Below are 15,108 nucleotides of genomic sequence, written 5' to 3'. Positions count from 1 at the left end.
TATATACATATACATACATATGTGTGTATATGCACGTGTGTATGTATGTGTATGCATGTACATGTGTGTGCAGAGTATAATAGTATGCGTGTATGTATATGCATCTGTATGTATATGTATATATGTAAGTGTATGCATGTACATATGTATATGTATGTATATTTATATAGAGTATAATGTCAGTATGTGTGTATATGTATGTGTATATGCATGTATATATGCATGTGTATATGTGTGCGTGTATGTATATATATGTATATAGAGTATATTAGTGCATGTGTATATGCACATATGTATGCGTATGTGTGTATATGTGTGTGCATGTGTATATGTGTATAATAGTATTATGTGTGTATGTATAAGCGTGTGTATGTGTATGGATATATGTACGTGTATGCATGTGCATATGTATGTATAGTTATATAGAGTATAATGTCAGTATGTAGAGTTTAATGTCAGTATATGTATGTGTATGTATGTATATGTGCATGTGTGTATGTATATACATTTATACAGAATATATTAGTATGAGTGATATGTATATGTGTGTGTATGTATATGCATGTATATATGTACATTGCATGTGTGTATGCATATTTGTGTATATGAGTCTACATATATATGTGTGTATATGTATGTATGTGTATATGTGTGTGTGTATAAATATATGGGGAAAGCGGCACTTCAGATCTTGCATATCAGTGTTAGAACCCTTTGTGTCCTTTCAAGTTCGGACTCAAACCCAGAGCGGGCCTGCCTCCCTTCAGAGACTTTTCCGGGAAACCGAGTCTCTTTTTGGTGTGGTTGTTGAAGTGTGAACACCGCCGTGTCCGTGCGCGGCCTTATCAGGGCTGGCTTGGTGGCGTCCTGTCCTGTCCGCACAGCCCTCTTATCGCTCTTTCCCCGAAGTGTGAGGCTTGCGAACGTGTCGGCGCTGACAGCGGCCATTAAAATACCTCGGGTCTGCGGCACGTCCAGTTAGGGCCATTCCCAAAGAGAGAGAATGAGAGATAGAGATAGATATGGAAAGCCACGTACACATCCGTCAGATACCAAAGCCATTCCGTATGTTAAGAAAGTAAATACAGGCAGTCCCCCAGTTACAAACGAGGTCGGCTCTGAAGCCAAATGTGTATGTAGGTTGGAACGGGGACATTTGGGAAGTGTCGCTCCAGCACTACCATCTACTGGCCCAGCTAAGGCTTTGGTGACATCTAGTGGCTTTTAGGAGGGATTTCCGAGACCAAAAACAAGGGATTCGTAGCACTCTAAAGGCCAGGGCACTCTTCACCCACAAAACCTGGCAATATCCCTGCCGCTTCCTCCGATCTGTCGGGGAGCACCAGCAAATCCGGCACTCGCTTCTCCTCTCGGGACGGCTGTGGACAAGAAGCACAGGAAGCATGGGTTAGGATGTCACAGATGCAGAAGGGAACGTCAAGAAAGGAGGTCCTCTTTCTCCGAGGACTGGGAAGAAAAGGCTCTTGGCACCCAAGAAGAGGTCCCCATAGCACCTAAGGATCTCCAATGGCATCTAAGGGTCTTCTGTGGTATCCAGGAGTCTTTCCGTGGCACCCAGGCAGCTCCAATGGCATCCAAGAGTCTCCTATCGCACCCAAGACTTTCCCATGGCACCCAAGAACTTCTGATAAGCCCCAGGAGTCTCCAAGGGCACCCAAGAGCTTCATATGGCTGTCGCCTATGGCTGTCAAGACTCTCCAATGGCGCTCAAGAGGCCTTTCCTTGGATTGAAGTTCTTTCTATGGCAGCCAAGAGCTTTCCATGGCACTCAAGAACTTCTAATAGCTTCTAATAGCACTCAAGAGTCTCCCATGGCACCCAAGACTTTCCATGGCATCCAAGAGTTTCTGATAGGCCCCAGGAGTCTCCAGTGGCACCCAAGAGCTTCATATGCCCCTCAAGACTCGCCTATGGCTGTCAAGACTCTCCAATGGCACTCAATAGACCTTTCCTTGGATTGAAGGCCTTTCTATGGCACCCAAGAGCTTTCCATGGTACTCAAGAACTTTCCATGGAACACAAGAACTTCTAATAGCTTCTAATAGCACCCCAGAGTCTCCTATGGCACACAAGGGCTTCTAATAGCACTCAGGAGTTCCTGATGGCACCCAAGGGTCTCCTTTGGTACTCTAGAGCTTTCCATGGCACCCAAGACCTTTCCAATAGAACTCAAGAGTGTCAGATAGCTCCCAGGAGTCTCCAATGGCACCCAAGAGCTTCATATGACCCTCAAGACTCGCCTATGGCTGTCAAGACTCTCCAATGGCACTCAAGAGATCTTGAGTACCATGAAGACCTTTTCATGGTACTCAAGAACTTTTTATGGCACTCAAGAACTTGTAATAGCTTCTAATAGCACTCAAGAGTCTCCCATGGCACTCAAGAGCTTCTAATAGCACCCAAGAGTCTCCTATGGCACTCAAGGGCTTCTAATAGCACTCAGGAGTTCCTGATGGCACCCAAGGGTCTCCTTTGCTACTCTAGAGCTTTCCGTGGCACCCAAGACCTTTCCAATAGAACTCAAGAGTGTCAGATAGCTCCCAGGAGTCTCCAATGGCACCCAAGAGCTTCATATGACCCTCAAGACTCGCCTATGGCTGTCAAGACTCTCCAATGGCACTCAAGAGATCTTGAGTACCATGAAGACCTTTTCATGGTACTCAAGAACTTTTTATGGCACTCAAGAACTTGTAATAGCTTCTAATAGCACTCAAGAGTCTCCCATGGCACTCAAGAGCTTCTAATAGCACCCAAGAGTCTCCTATGGCACTCAAGGGCTTCTAATAGCACTCAGGAGTTCCTGATGGCACCCAAGGGTCTCCTTTGCTACTCTAGAGCTTTCCGTGGCACCCAAGACCTTTCCAATAGAACTCAAGAGTGTCAGATAGCTCCCAGGAGTCTCCAATGGCACCCAAGAGCTTCATATGACCCTCAAGACTCGCCTATGGCTGTCAAGACTCTCCAATGGCACTCAAGAGATCTTGAGTACCATGAAGACCTTTTCATGGTACTCAAGAACTTTTTATGGCACTCAAGAACTTGTAATGGCTTCTAATAGCACTCAAGAGTCTCCCATGGCACTCAAGAGCTTCTAATAGCACCCAAGAGTCTCCTATGGCATTCAAGGGCTTCTAATAGCACTCAGGAGTTCCTGATGGCACCCAAGGGTCTCCTTTGGTACTCTAGAGCTTTCCATGGCACCCAAGACTTTCCATGGCACCCAAGAGCTTCTGATAGGCCCCAGGAGTCTCCAACGGCACACAAGAGCTTCATATGCCCCCCAAGACTCGCCTATGGCTGTCAAGACTCTCCAATGGACCCCGTAGTCACCTATGGATGTGAGAGCTGGACCAGAAGGAAGGCTGAGTGAAGGAATAGAGATGCTTTTGAACTGTGGTGTTGGAGGAAAATTCTGAGAGTGCCTTGGACTGTGAGAAGATCCAACCAGTCCATCCTCCAGGAAAGAAAGCCTGACTGCTCATTGGAGACCTTTCCTTGGATTGAAGACCTTTCTATGGCACCCAAGAGCTTTTCGTGGTACTCAAGAACTTTCTATGGCGCTCAAGAACTTCTAATAGCTTCTAATAGCACCCAAGAGTCTCCTAAGGCACTCAAGGGCTTCTAATAGCACTCAGGAGTTCTCGATAGCACCCAAGGGTCTCCTTTGGTACTCTAGAGCTTTCCATGGCACCCAAGACCTTTCCAGGAGAACTCAAGAGCATCTGATAACACCCAGGAATCTCCAAAGCCCCAGACCTTTCCATGGCACTCAAGAGCTTCCAGTAGAACTCAAGGCTCTTCAATGGCACCCAGGAGTTTTCCATGGACCTCAAGGGACTATGATAGCAGCCAAGAGGCTGCAGTGGCTTTCAAGAATCTCCAGTGGCACGCAAGACTTTCCCATGGCACTCAAGGGCTTATAATAGCACCCAAGAGTCTCCTATGGATCTCAATAATCTCCAATGGCACTCAAGAGCTTCTAATAGCACCCACGAGTCTCCTATGGCATCTAAGACCTTTCCATGGCATGCAAGAGCTTCCAATAGTACTCAAGACTCTCCAATGGCACCCAAGACTTTCCCATGGCACTCCAGAGCTTCTAATAGCACCCAAGACTCTCCAATAGCCCTCAGGAGTTCCCTATGGCTCTCAAGACTTTCCCATGGCTTCTGATAGTACTCAAGAGTCTCCTAGGGTTCCCAAGACACTCCTATGGTACTCGAGACTCTCCGATAGCTCTCAAGAGTCTCCAGCACTACAAGTCTCCAAGACTTTCCCATGGACTTCTGATAGCACCCAAGACTTTCCCATGGCATTGAAGTGCCAAAAAGAATTGCCAGCCCTTGTTGAGTCCGAGCATGGAGGGTCCACGTTCGTCCCATTGGGTGACCCACCTGGCGCACTGAGGTCCGGCTCCGCTCCCCCTTGGCCGCTTCCCGGGAGAGGCCTGGATTCCAGTGGCAGACCAGGCTGTCGTTCTGGACGCTGTGGTTCTTGCTCCCCAGGAGCCAGTAGGTCTGCATTTTCCCTTTGCCCTGCTCAGGAGGGAAACCGGGCGCCAATTGGTTATGATGGCTGAGAGAGTGCGACTCGCCCAAGCTCACCCACTGCCTTTGAACCCTGTTTTCACCTTCACTTCGATCTCCCCTCTTGGCTCCATCTCATAAGCATTGTCCTCCAACAGTGCCAAATACGTGGCCGAACTGATATGAATCTTCTGAGCTGCGGATGACATTGAAAAATAAGAAACACCTTACAGCCATCCAAAGGGGGTAGAAATCCAATTTGTTGTTGTTTTTGTTGTTATGCTGCTAAACAAAACCTCCAACTAGACAGAGGATGAGGCACTCAAGAGCTTTCCATGGTCTCCAATGGTCTCCAAAGGCCCTCAAGGGCTTTCCGTGGCATTCTAGGGCTTCTAATAGCACCCAAGAGTCTCCTATGGCATCCAAGACTTTCCAATGGATCTCAAGAGCTTCTAATACCACCCAAGAGTCTGTTGTGGCTCTCAAGAGTCTCCAATGGCATCCACGACTTTCTTATGGAAGTCAACAGCTTCTGATAGCACCCAAGAGTCTCCAATGGTAATCAAGACTTTCCCCTGGCACTCAAGGGCATCTAATAGCATCCAAGAGTCTCCTATGGCCTTCAAGAGTCTCCAATGACACCCATGACTTTCTCGTGGAACACAAGAGCTTCTAATAGCATCCTAGAGTCTCCTATGGCCTTCAAGAGTCTCCAGTGGCATCCAAGACTTTCCCATGAAACTCAAGGGCATCTAATAGCACCCAAGAGTCTCCTATGGTCTTCAAGAGTCTCCAATGGCATCCATGACTTTCTCATGGAACACAAGAGCTTAAAATAGCATCCTAGAGTCTCCTATGGCCTTCAAGAGTCTCCAGTGGCATCCAAGACTTTCCCATGAAACTCAAGGGCATCTAATAGCACCCAAGAGTCTCCTATGGTCTTCAAGAGTCTCCAATGGCATCCAAGACTTTCTCATGGAAGTCAACAGCTTCTGATAGCACCCAAGTGTCTCCAATGGTAATCAAGACTTTCCCATGGCACTCAAGGGCATCTGATAGCATCCTAGAGTCTCCTATGGCCTTCAAGAGTCTCCAGTGGCATCCAAGACTTTCCCATGTAACACCCAATAGCACCCAAGAGTCGGCTATGACACCCAAGACTTTTCCCATGGCACTCAAGGGTTCCTAATAGTACCCAAGAGTCTTCAATGATGCCCAAGACCTTCCCATGGGGCAAAAGAGCTTCTGATACCACCCAAGAGTCATCTGTGGCTCTCAAGAGTCTCTTGTGGCACTAAAAAGCTTTCCATGGCACTCAAGGGCTTCTAATACCAACCAAAAGTCTCCCATGGCATCCACCAGTTTCCCATAGAACTCAAGAGCTTCTAATAACACCCAAGAGTCTCCAATGTCACTCTCAAAAGTATCCTATGGCACCCAAGAATCTCCAATGGCATCTACGATTTTCCTATGGAACTCAAGATCTTCTAACAGCACCCGAGAGTCTGCGATAGCGTTCAAGAGTCTCCTATGTCACCCAAGGGTTTCCCATGGCACCCAAGAGCTTCTATGAACACTCAGGAGGCTCCAGTATCACCCAAGACTTTCCCATGGAAGTCAAGAGCATCTAATAGCACCCAAGACAATCCTATGGCACCCAAGGGTTTCCCATGGCACTCAAGAGGTTCTATGAGTATCCAGGAGTCTCCAATATCACCCAAGACTTTCCCATGGACGTCAAGGGCATCTGATAGCACCCCAGAGTCTCCTATGTCATCCAAAGGTTTCCCATGGCACCCAAGAGCTTCTATGAACACCCAGGAGTCTCCAGTATCACCCAAGACTTTCCCATGGAAGTCAAGGACATCTAAGAGCACCCAAGACTCTCCTATGGCACCCAAGGGTTTCCCATGGCACCCAGGTATCTCCAGTATCACCCAAGACTTTCCCATGGAAGTCAAGGGCATCTGATAGCACCCAAGAGTCTCCTATGGCACCCAACAGTTTCCAACGCACCCAGGAGCTTTGCATGACACTCAAGGACTTCTAATAGCACCCAAGAGTCTCCAATGGCACCCAAGACTTTTCCATGGAAGTCGAGGGCATCTAATAGCACCCAAGAATCTCCAACACATCCAAGGGTTTCCCATGGCACCCAAGAGCTTCTATGAGCATCCAGGAGTCTCCAATATCACCCAAGACTTTCCCATGGAAGTCAAGGGCATCTGATAGCACCCAAGAGTCTCCAACACACCCAGGAGCTTTGTATGACACTCAAGGACTTCTAATTGCACCCAAGAGTCTCCAATGGCACCCAAGACTTTCCTGTGGAACACAAGAGCACCCAAGTATCTCCTATGGCATCCATGAGCTTCCCATGACACCCAAGACTTTCCCATGGAAGTCAAGAACATCTAAGAGTACCCAAGAGTCTTCCAAGTTGGAGGAACCATATCAAGGCTTGGGCAAAAACGAGAACTTCTCTCGCTACTCACGTAAACTGGTGGACTCCATCCGAGAAGCGGTGTTGACCGTGTCCCCGAAGAGACAATAGCGGGGCATTTTGTGCCCCACAACGCCGGCAACACAAGGCCCTGCATCAAGAAGAAAGAAAGGAAGGCTGGTGTCAAGGGGCGGTTGGGGGATTTGGGGAGGGGTGGTCCCCAATATAGGTCTTTGGGCTCACCTGTGTGAACGCCGACCCGTAGCTCTAGTTTCCTGTCCAGCATGTGGGGGACCAGGACTTGTCGGACGGCGGCCACCAAGTCCAGGGCCATCTGGGCGATTTCGTGGGCGTGCCTTTCGCCGTTGCGCTCGGGCAGGCCGCTCACCACCATGTAGGCATCTCCGATGGTCTCCACCTGTCAAAGGGAATCATCAGAGCTGGACGGGACCCACAAAGGCCATCTAGTCCGACACCATTCATTCACTGCTGTCCAAAGCTTATATGTATATGTATATGAAGAACCTCCAGAACCTCTCTTGGTGGTAACTTTGGTCCTGGAGACTTGGATGCATTTCCTGTCTGTCCTCCTTATCTATTTTGTGCTGCCTTTCCCTTACTAAAATGGCCGTGGTTGGACTGGATGACCTCTAGGGTGCCCCTTCCCCAAAAGGTAGGGTTCATAAGGACCTTGTAGACATCGTAGGACTCGATCCGGGTGTCGAAGCAGACGTAGAGGCCGTTGAGCATCTCTACCACTTGCAGCGGGGAGCAGGACGCGGCGATGGCGGTGAAGCCCACCACGTCCGAGAAGAAGATGGTCACCTGTCCGGAAAGAGAGGAACAATCCCAATATATGTTCCGGGTTTGAAAGAGTTATTTCCTGTTGCATTGTGCAGCCCTTCCTTTGAAAGTAATGCTTTTGTTGTGGTATACTAATATAGCAGTGATGGCATGATTGTCAGCATAGATGAGACTCTAAATGATTGCCACCTGCTTCTCTTAGATAATAATAATATAATAATTAGTATAATATAATAATGCTAACAATATATATATATATATATATATATATATATATATATATATAATATATAATATGTAATAATTAGTGTGACATAATAATACTAATAATAAAATAATATATTAATTAGTATAATAATGCTAACAATATATATAATATAATATAATATATAATGTATAATAATTAGTGTGACATAATAATACTAAAAATAATATAATAATTAGTAATATATAATAATGCTAACAATATATATATATAATATATAATGTATAATGTATAATTAGTTTGACATAATAATACTGATAATAAAATAATATAATAATTAGTATATAATAATGCTAACAATATATATATACAATATATAATGTATAATGTATAATAATTAGTGTGACATAATACTAATAATAAAATAATATAATAATTAGTAAAATAAAATAATGCTAACAATATATATATACAATATAATGTATAATAATTAGTTTGACATAATAGTACTAATAATAAAATAATATAATAATTAGTAAAATAAAATAATGCTAACAATATATATATATATATATAATGTATAATGTATAATAATTAGTTTGACATAATAATACTGATAATAAAATAATATAATAATTAGTGTGACATAATAATACTGATGATAAAATAATATAATAATTAGTATATAATAATGCTAACAATATATATATATAATATAATATATAATGTATAATAATTAGTGTGACATAATAGTACTAATAATAAAATAATATAATAATTAGTAATATATAATAATGCTAACAATATATATATACAATATATAATGTATAATGTATAATAATTAGTGTGACATAATAGTACTAATAATAAAATAATATAATAATTAGTAGCATATAATGCTAACAATATATATATAATAATATATAATGTATAATGTATAATAATTAGTGTGACATAATAGTACTAATAATAAAATAGTATAATTAGTATATAATAATGCTAACAATATATATATATATATATATATATATATATATATATAATGTATAATGTATAATAATTAGTGTGACATAATAATACTAATAAAATATAATAATTAGTATAATATAATAATGCTAACAATATATATAATATATAATGCATAATGTATAATAATTAGTTTGACATAATAATACTGATAATAAAATAATATAATTAGTAATATATAATAATGCTAACAATATATATATAATATATAATGCATAATGTATAATAATTAGTGTGACATAATAGTACTGATAATATAATAATAATTAGTATATAATAATGCTAACAATATATATATAAATATATAATGTATAATGTATAATAATTAGTGTGACATAATAGTACTAATAATAAAATAATATAATAATTAGTATATAATAATGCTAACAATATATATATAATATATAATGCATAATGTATAATAATTAGTGTGACATAATAGTACTGATAATATAATAATAATTAGTATATAATAATGCTAACAATATATATATAAATATATAATGTATAATGTATAATAATTAGTGTGACATAATAGTACTAATAATAAAATAATATAATAATTAGTATATAATAATGCTAACAATATATATATAATATATAATGCATAATGTATAATAATTAGTGTGACATAATAGTACTGATAATATAATAATAATTAGTATATAATAATGCTAACAATATATATATAAATATATAATGTATAATGTATAATAATTAGTGTGACATAATAGTACTAATAATAAAATAATATAATAATTAGTATATAATAATGCTAACAATATATATATAATATATAATGCATAATGTATAATAATTAGTGTGACATAATAGTACTGATAATATAATAATAATTAGTATATAATAATGCTAACAATATATATATAAATATATAATGTATAATGTATAATAATTAGTGTGACATAATAGTACTAATAATAAAATAATATAATAATTAGTATATAATAATGCTAACAATATATATATAATATATAATGTATAATAATTAGTGTGACATGATAGTACTAATAATAACATAATATAATAATTAGTATATAATAATGCTAACAATATATATATATTTATATAATGTATAATAATTAGTGACATAATACTGATAATAAAATAAAATAATAATTAGCATAATATAATAATGCTAACAATATATATATATATATATATATATATATAATAGCATGACATAATACTAATAATATTGTAATGTACTAATACTAATATATATAATATTCAATATTAATAATTTGAAAGGGTGGGATTCGTTGGGCTCTTTGTTGTCTTAATTACTTCCAGATGGTTTTCGTTTTGCGCCTGGCGACTCCCTTGAAGTCCCTAATTGCACTAATTATATGTAAAATACCCCATATAAAAGACCCAGGGTGCATCTCGTAGCCCGCAAGGCATCAAAGACACATGGTATGGTCCAAGGGGACAAGTGTCACTCACTTCCTTAGGTAGATCTTCAGCTAAGACTCGATATATGACTCTTCTGAACCGGGACTCGAACCCAGTGCCGGCCTTACCTGGTCGTAACTTTCGGCCTCGACCTTCTCCCTCCTCCGCAGTTGCTTGGCCACCGACTTCGGCAGCATCTGGTGCAGGAGGTCCTCTGCTAGGCGCCTCTCTCGTTGGAGGGCCTCCGTCCGTTGCTTGAGCCGCCGGGCATAGCGCTGGACCCAGCCGGTCATCTCCGCGAAGGACAATGCCACCGCCGGGTAGAGCAACCCTGTCAGCAGCCACAGGCTGACCTTCAGGCTCACCAGGGACAACACCTCCCTGGACTTCCTGGAGAGCCTCTGATGGGTCTTCTCCAGTAAGCAGGATGTCAGGGAATCCAGGTCCTTCAAAGATATGGGAAGGTCGCTCAGGCGTAGATTGGGAAAGTTGAGGGTCTTCTCCCTCGTTGAGGAACGTTGGGTGCTTTGATTTGGGATGGAAGGGTTGGGGGTCTTTGAGGAATCTTGGGTGGAAACGTTGAAGTTCTCTGAGGAGCTTTGGGTGGAGAAGAGAAGGTTGCTCAGACGTTGGGTGGAAAAGTTGAGGTTCTCCCTCTTTGAGGACCTTTGGATGTAGAAAATTTTGCTTTGATTTGGGGTGGAAAGGTTGAGATTCTTCTCCATCTTCAAGGGATGTTGGGTGGAAGAGTTGAGGCTCTCCCTCTTTGAGGAACTTTGGATGGAGAAAAGGTTGCTTTGATTTGGGGTGGAAAGGTTGAGATTCTTCTCTATCTTCAAGGGATGTTGGGTGGAAGAGTTGAGGCTCTCCCTCTTTGAGTAACTTTGGGTGGAGAAGAGAAGGTCGCTCAGACGTTGGGTGGAAAAGTTGAGGTTCTCACTCTTTGAGGAACTTTGGATGGAGAAAAGGTTGGTTTGATTTGGGATGGAAAGGTTGAGGCTCTCCCTCTTTGAGGAGCTTTGGATGGAGAAAAGCTTGCTTTGATTTGGGGTGGAAAGGGTGAGATTCTTCTTCATCTTCAAGGGATGTTGGGTGGAAGAGTTCAGTTTCTCCCTCTTTGAGGAACTTTGGGTGGAGAAAAGGCTGCTTTGATTTGGGGTGGAAAGGTTGAGATTCTTCTCCATCTTCAAGGGATGTTGGGTGGAAGAGTTGAGGCTCTCCATCTTGGAAGAATTTTGGAAGAGAAGGTTACTTTGATTCTGGGTGGAAAGGTTAAGGTTCTTCTCCATCTTGGAGGAATTTTGGGTGGAAAAGTTGAGGCTCTTCTCCATCTTTGAGGAATGTTGAGTGGAGAAGAGAAGGCTACTTTGATTTGGGGTGAAAAAGTGGAGGTTCTTCCTCTTCAAGGGTTGTTGGGTGGAAAATGTGAGGATCTTCTCTATCTTTGAGGAATGTTGGGTGGGAAAGTTGAGAATCTTCTTCATCTTCGAGGAATGTTGGGTGGAGAAGCGAAGGTTGCTTTGTTTTGGGGTGAAAATGTTGAGGTTCTTCTCCATCTCTGAAAAGCTTTGAGTGGAAAAGTTGAGCTTCTTCTCCATCTTTGAGGAACGTTGAGTGGAGAAGAGAAGGCTGAGGTTCTTCTCCACCCCGCATTCCTGGACGCTTTCTGATGAGCCGATGACGTATGGATTGAAGACCTGCAGCCATAGGCCTTGAGCATCTTCCATTGATTCCAACATTGTGCCTTGGATCCAGAGGAGCAACCTTAGCAGGGCCACATCGGCCCAGTCGGGGTTGGATCCCATTGCATTGAGGTCCTCCTGAGAATGTCTGAACTCTTCTAGAAGTTCCAGAACGATCTCAGGCCTTCCCGGGACCTTCTCGGACGTCAGTGTGGAATCCCACCTCTCTAACAACGTCTCCACGAAGACGTGGCAATCAACATTTCGACAGTGGTGGGGCTTCTCTTTGCAGGAGATGGCTAACTCCTCCAGCATCAACACCCTGCCTTTTCCGTCCTTCTGCATCATCTGGTCCCGGATGAGTCGGATCATGGGGACGAGAAGAAGGTCTTGACATGATGGAAGGCCACCTAGAGCCTCCTCTGCATTTCTCCAGGATTGCAAAGTCTGGCTTAAATCCATATATATATTCCCCATCAAGGTGAACATGGAGAGTGCGCAAGCGGCCAGGATCCGTCCCACCACCTTGGTGGAACCACAACACCTGGAGAAGGTAGGAGACATTCCCTCTATCATCTCCTTGACCAACCTTCTACATTTCGTTCTCTTCCTGCATCAAGTTACATGTCAATCTCACCTTTAGAACAGCCAATAACAATGACAGTAATTCCTCACGACCATTTTCCGTTGTCTCCATCTTATCTTATCTTGAATTAATAGATGGAAATTTAATTTTAATACATATATTATTATTATCTGATCTATCCATTTCATCAAATATCAGCCTTTTAAATACTTTTGATTCTAGGACAGTTTTTAGAATGATCCTCTCAATAGAAAAGTAATTATAATTTATTCCATTTATTCTCTTAATATTTTCCATTATTTTTCTTAATATTTTCTATTCCTTTCAAAGTTTCCATTTATTATCTCAATACTTTCCAATTATTAATATCTACTAATTATCTTAATATTTTTCTTTTATCTTAATATTTTCCAATTAATATTTTCTATTAATCCTCTTGATATTTTCCATTATTTGTCCTAATTTTTATTCTCTTAATACTTTCTCTTTTTCACTTATTCCATTAATACTTTCTATTTTCCTCTTAATATTTTCCATTATTTCTCTATTTTGTTTATTCCTAATATCTTCCATTTGCCATTTTTTCTTAATCTTTTCCAATTAATATTTTCTATTTTTCTCTTAATATTTTCTATTGTTTTCCTTAATATTTTCCAATATTTTCTATTTTTCTCTTAATATTTTCTATTTTTGCTTAATATTTTCTATTTTCCTCTTAATATTTTCCATTATTTCTCTATTTTGTTTATTCCTAATATCTTCCATTTTCTATTTTTCCTTAATATTTTCCAATTAATATTTTCTATTTTTTTCCTTAGTAATTTCCAAATAATATTTTCTATTTTTCTCTTAATATTTTCTATTTTTTCCTTTACATTTTCCAATTAATATTTTCTAGTTTTCTCTTAATAATTTCTATTTTTTGCTTAATATTTTCTATTTTTCTCTTAATATTTTCTATTGTTTTCCTTAATATTTTCCAATTAATATTTTCTATTTTTCATTTAATATTTTCTATTGTTTTCCTTAACATTTTCCCATTTATATTTTCCATTTTTTCTCCTAATATTTTCTTTTTTTTCCTTAACATTTTCCAATTAATATTTTCTAGTTTTCTCTTAATAATTTCTATTTTTTGCTTAATATTTTCTATTTTCCTCTTAATATTTTCCATTATTTATCTATTTTGTTTATTCCTAATATCTTCCATTTTTTATTTTTTTCCTTAATAATTTCTAATTAATATTTTCTATTTTTCTCTTAATATTTTCTATTTTTCCCTTAACATTTTCCAGTTAATATTTTCTATTTTTCTCTTAGTATTTTCTATTGTTTTCCTTAATAATTTCCAATTAATATTTTTTTATTTTTCTGTTAATATTTTCTATTCTTCTTTAATATTTTCCAATTAATATTTTCTATTTTTCTCTTATTTTTTCCTTAATAATTTCTAATTAATATTTTCTATTTTTTCCTTAACATTTTCCAATTAATATTTTTTATTTTTCTCTTAATATTTTCCAATTAATATTTTCTATTTTTCTCTTAATATTTTTCCCTTGTAATTTTATTTTCTGTCGTCTGATCGTCTGAGATCATGTATGTGTGTGTGTATATATATATAAATTCATATTCAATGTACGTGTACTTACTTTTTGGTTTTCTGGGAAGCATCTTCTTCTTTTCCTTCCATGTTTGGGTCTCCTTTTCCGGGTTTCGGTTTGGCCGGATCGGAGGAAACAAAGACTCGGGACATTGATCTTTTCTCGATTTCAATGGAGAGGAAATAAATATATATTCAAAAGCTCTTTGAGATGAGACACGGCCGCCTTTTGAGCCAATCATAGAAGGCTGTGGGCGCCCTTGAGGTCATCCAGACTCCCAAATGGCTGAGAGAAGGGATGTTTTTGCTCAATGTAAATACAAAGATTGCGTACCAAAGCACGCTTCCGGTATACCGTATCGATGCAACCTAAATGCCAAACGATTAACTTTTAATTAACATGTTATTAGTATGGTGTTATAAGTATATAATAATATAATCTATGTATGTGTATAAATATATGTATATACAATATAATCTATCTATATATATATATTATATAATACATAGATTATTTTTAAACTAATATTATATATTATATAGATTATATTGTATATACATATATTTATACACATACATACATACATGTGTATGTATAATTTATATATATTATATATAGTATTTGTATACATGTGAATATATATTTTATATATATTATATATAGTATTTGTATATAATTTATGTATTGTATATTTTATATAATATATAATAAATATGTATATATAATCTATATATATTATATATATGTATTTGTATATAATATATGTATTATATATTTAATATAATATATAATAAATAT

At 38.8% G+C, this 15,108-nt stretch overlaps 1 protein-coding gene across 1 annotated transcript; it reads right to left on the bottom strand.

Annotated features, from left to right (window-relative positions):
- Positions 1 to 607: 607 nt before the first annotated feature.
- LOC132764996 (uncharacterized) lies at positions 608 to 12,867 on the bottom strand. The gene is made up of 7 exons (XM_060759175.2): positions 10,567 to 12,867; positions 7,681 to 7,815; positions 7,234 to 7,408; positions 7,043 to 7,141; positions 4,652 to 4,743; positions 4,416 to 4,556; positions 608 to 1,379 (listed from the first exon to the last, which is right to left on the bottom strand). The coding sequence occupies exons 1-7, from the start codon at positions 12,694 to 12,696 to the stop codon at positions 1,269 to 1,271; spliced, it is 2,883 nt and encodes a 960-aa protein (XP_060615158.2). The 5' UTR covers positions 12,697 to 12,867; the 3' UTR covers positions 608 to 1,268.
- Between the last annotated feature and the right edge of the window lie 2,241 nt (positions 12,868 to 15,108).

This window comes from Anolis sagrei, chromosome 13, assembly GCF_037176765.1.
Source record: "Anolis sagrei isolate rAnoSag1 chromosome 13, rAnoSag1.mat, whole genome shotgun sequence".
NCBI lineage: Eukaryota > Metazoa > Chordata > Lepidosauria > Squamata > Dactyloidae > Anolis > Anolis sagrei.
This window is presented reverse-complemented; position numbering and strand designations above follow the sequence as displayed.

Excerpts from the sequence above, each read along its gene's own strand:
- LOC132764996 (XM_060759175.2), bottom strand. The coding sequence starts at position 12,696 with ATGATAGAGGGAATGTCTCCTACCTTCTCCAGGTGTTGTGGTTCCACC. Across the intron at positions 7,142-7,233 it reads ACGGGTCGGCGTTCACACAG|GGCCTTGTGTTGCCGGCGTT; the intron begins GTGAGCCCAAAG and ends TTCTTGATGCAG. Across the intron at positions 1,380-4,415 it reads GCCGGACCTCAGTGCGCCAG|CCGTCCCGAGAGGAGAAGCG; the intron begins GTGGGTCACCCA and ends TCTTGTCCACAG.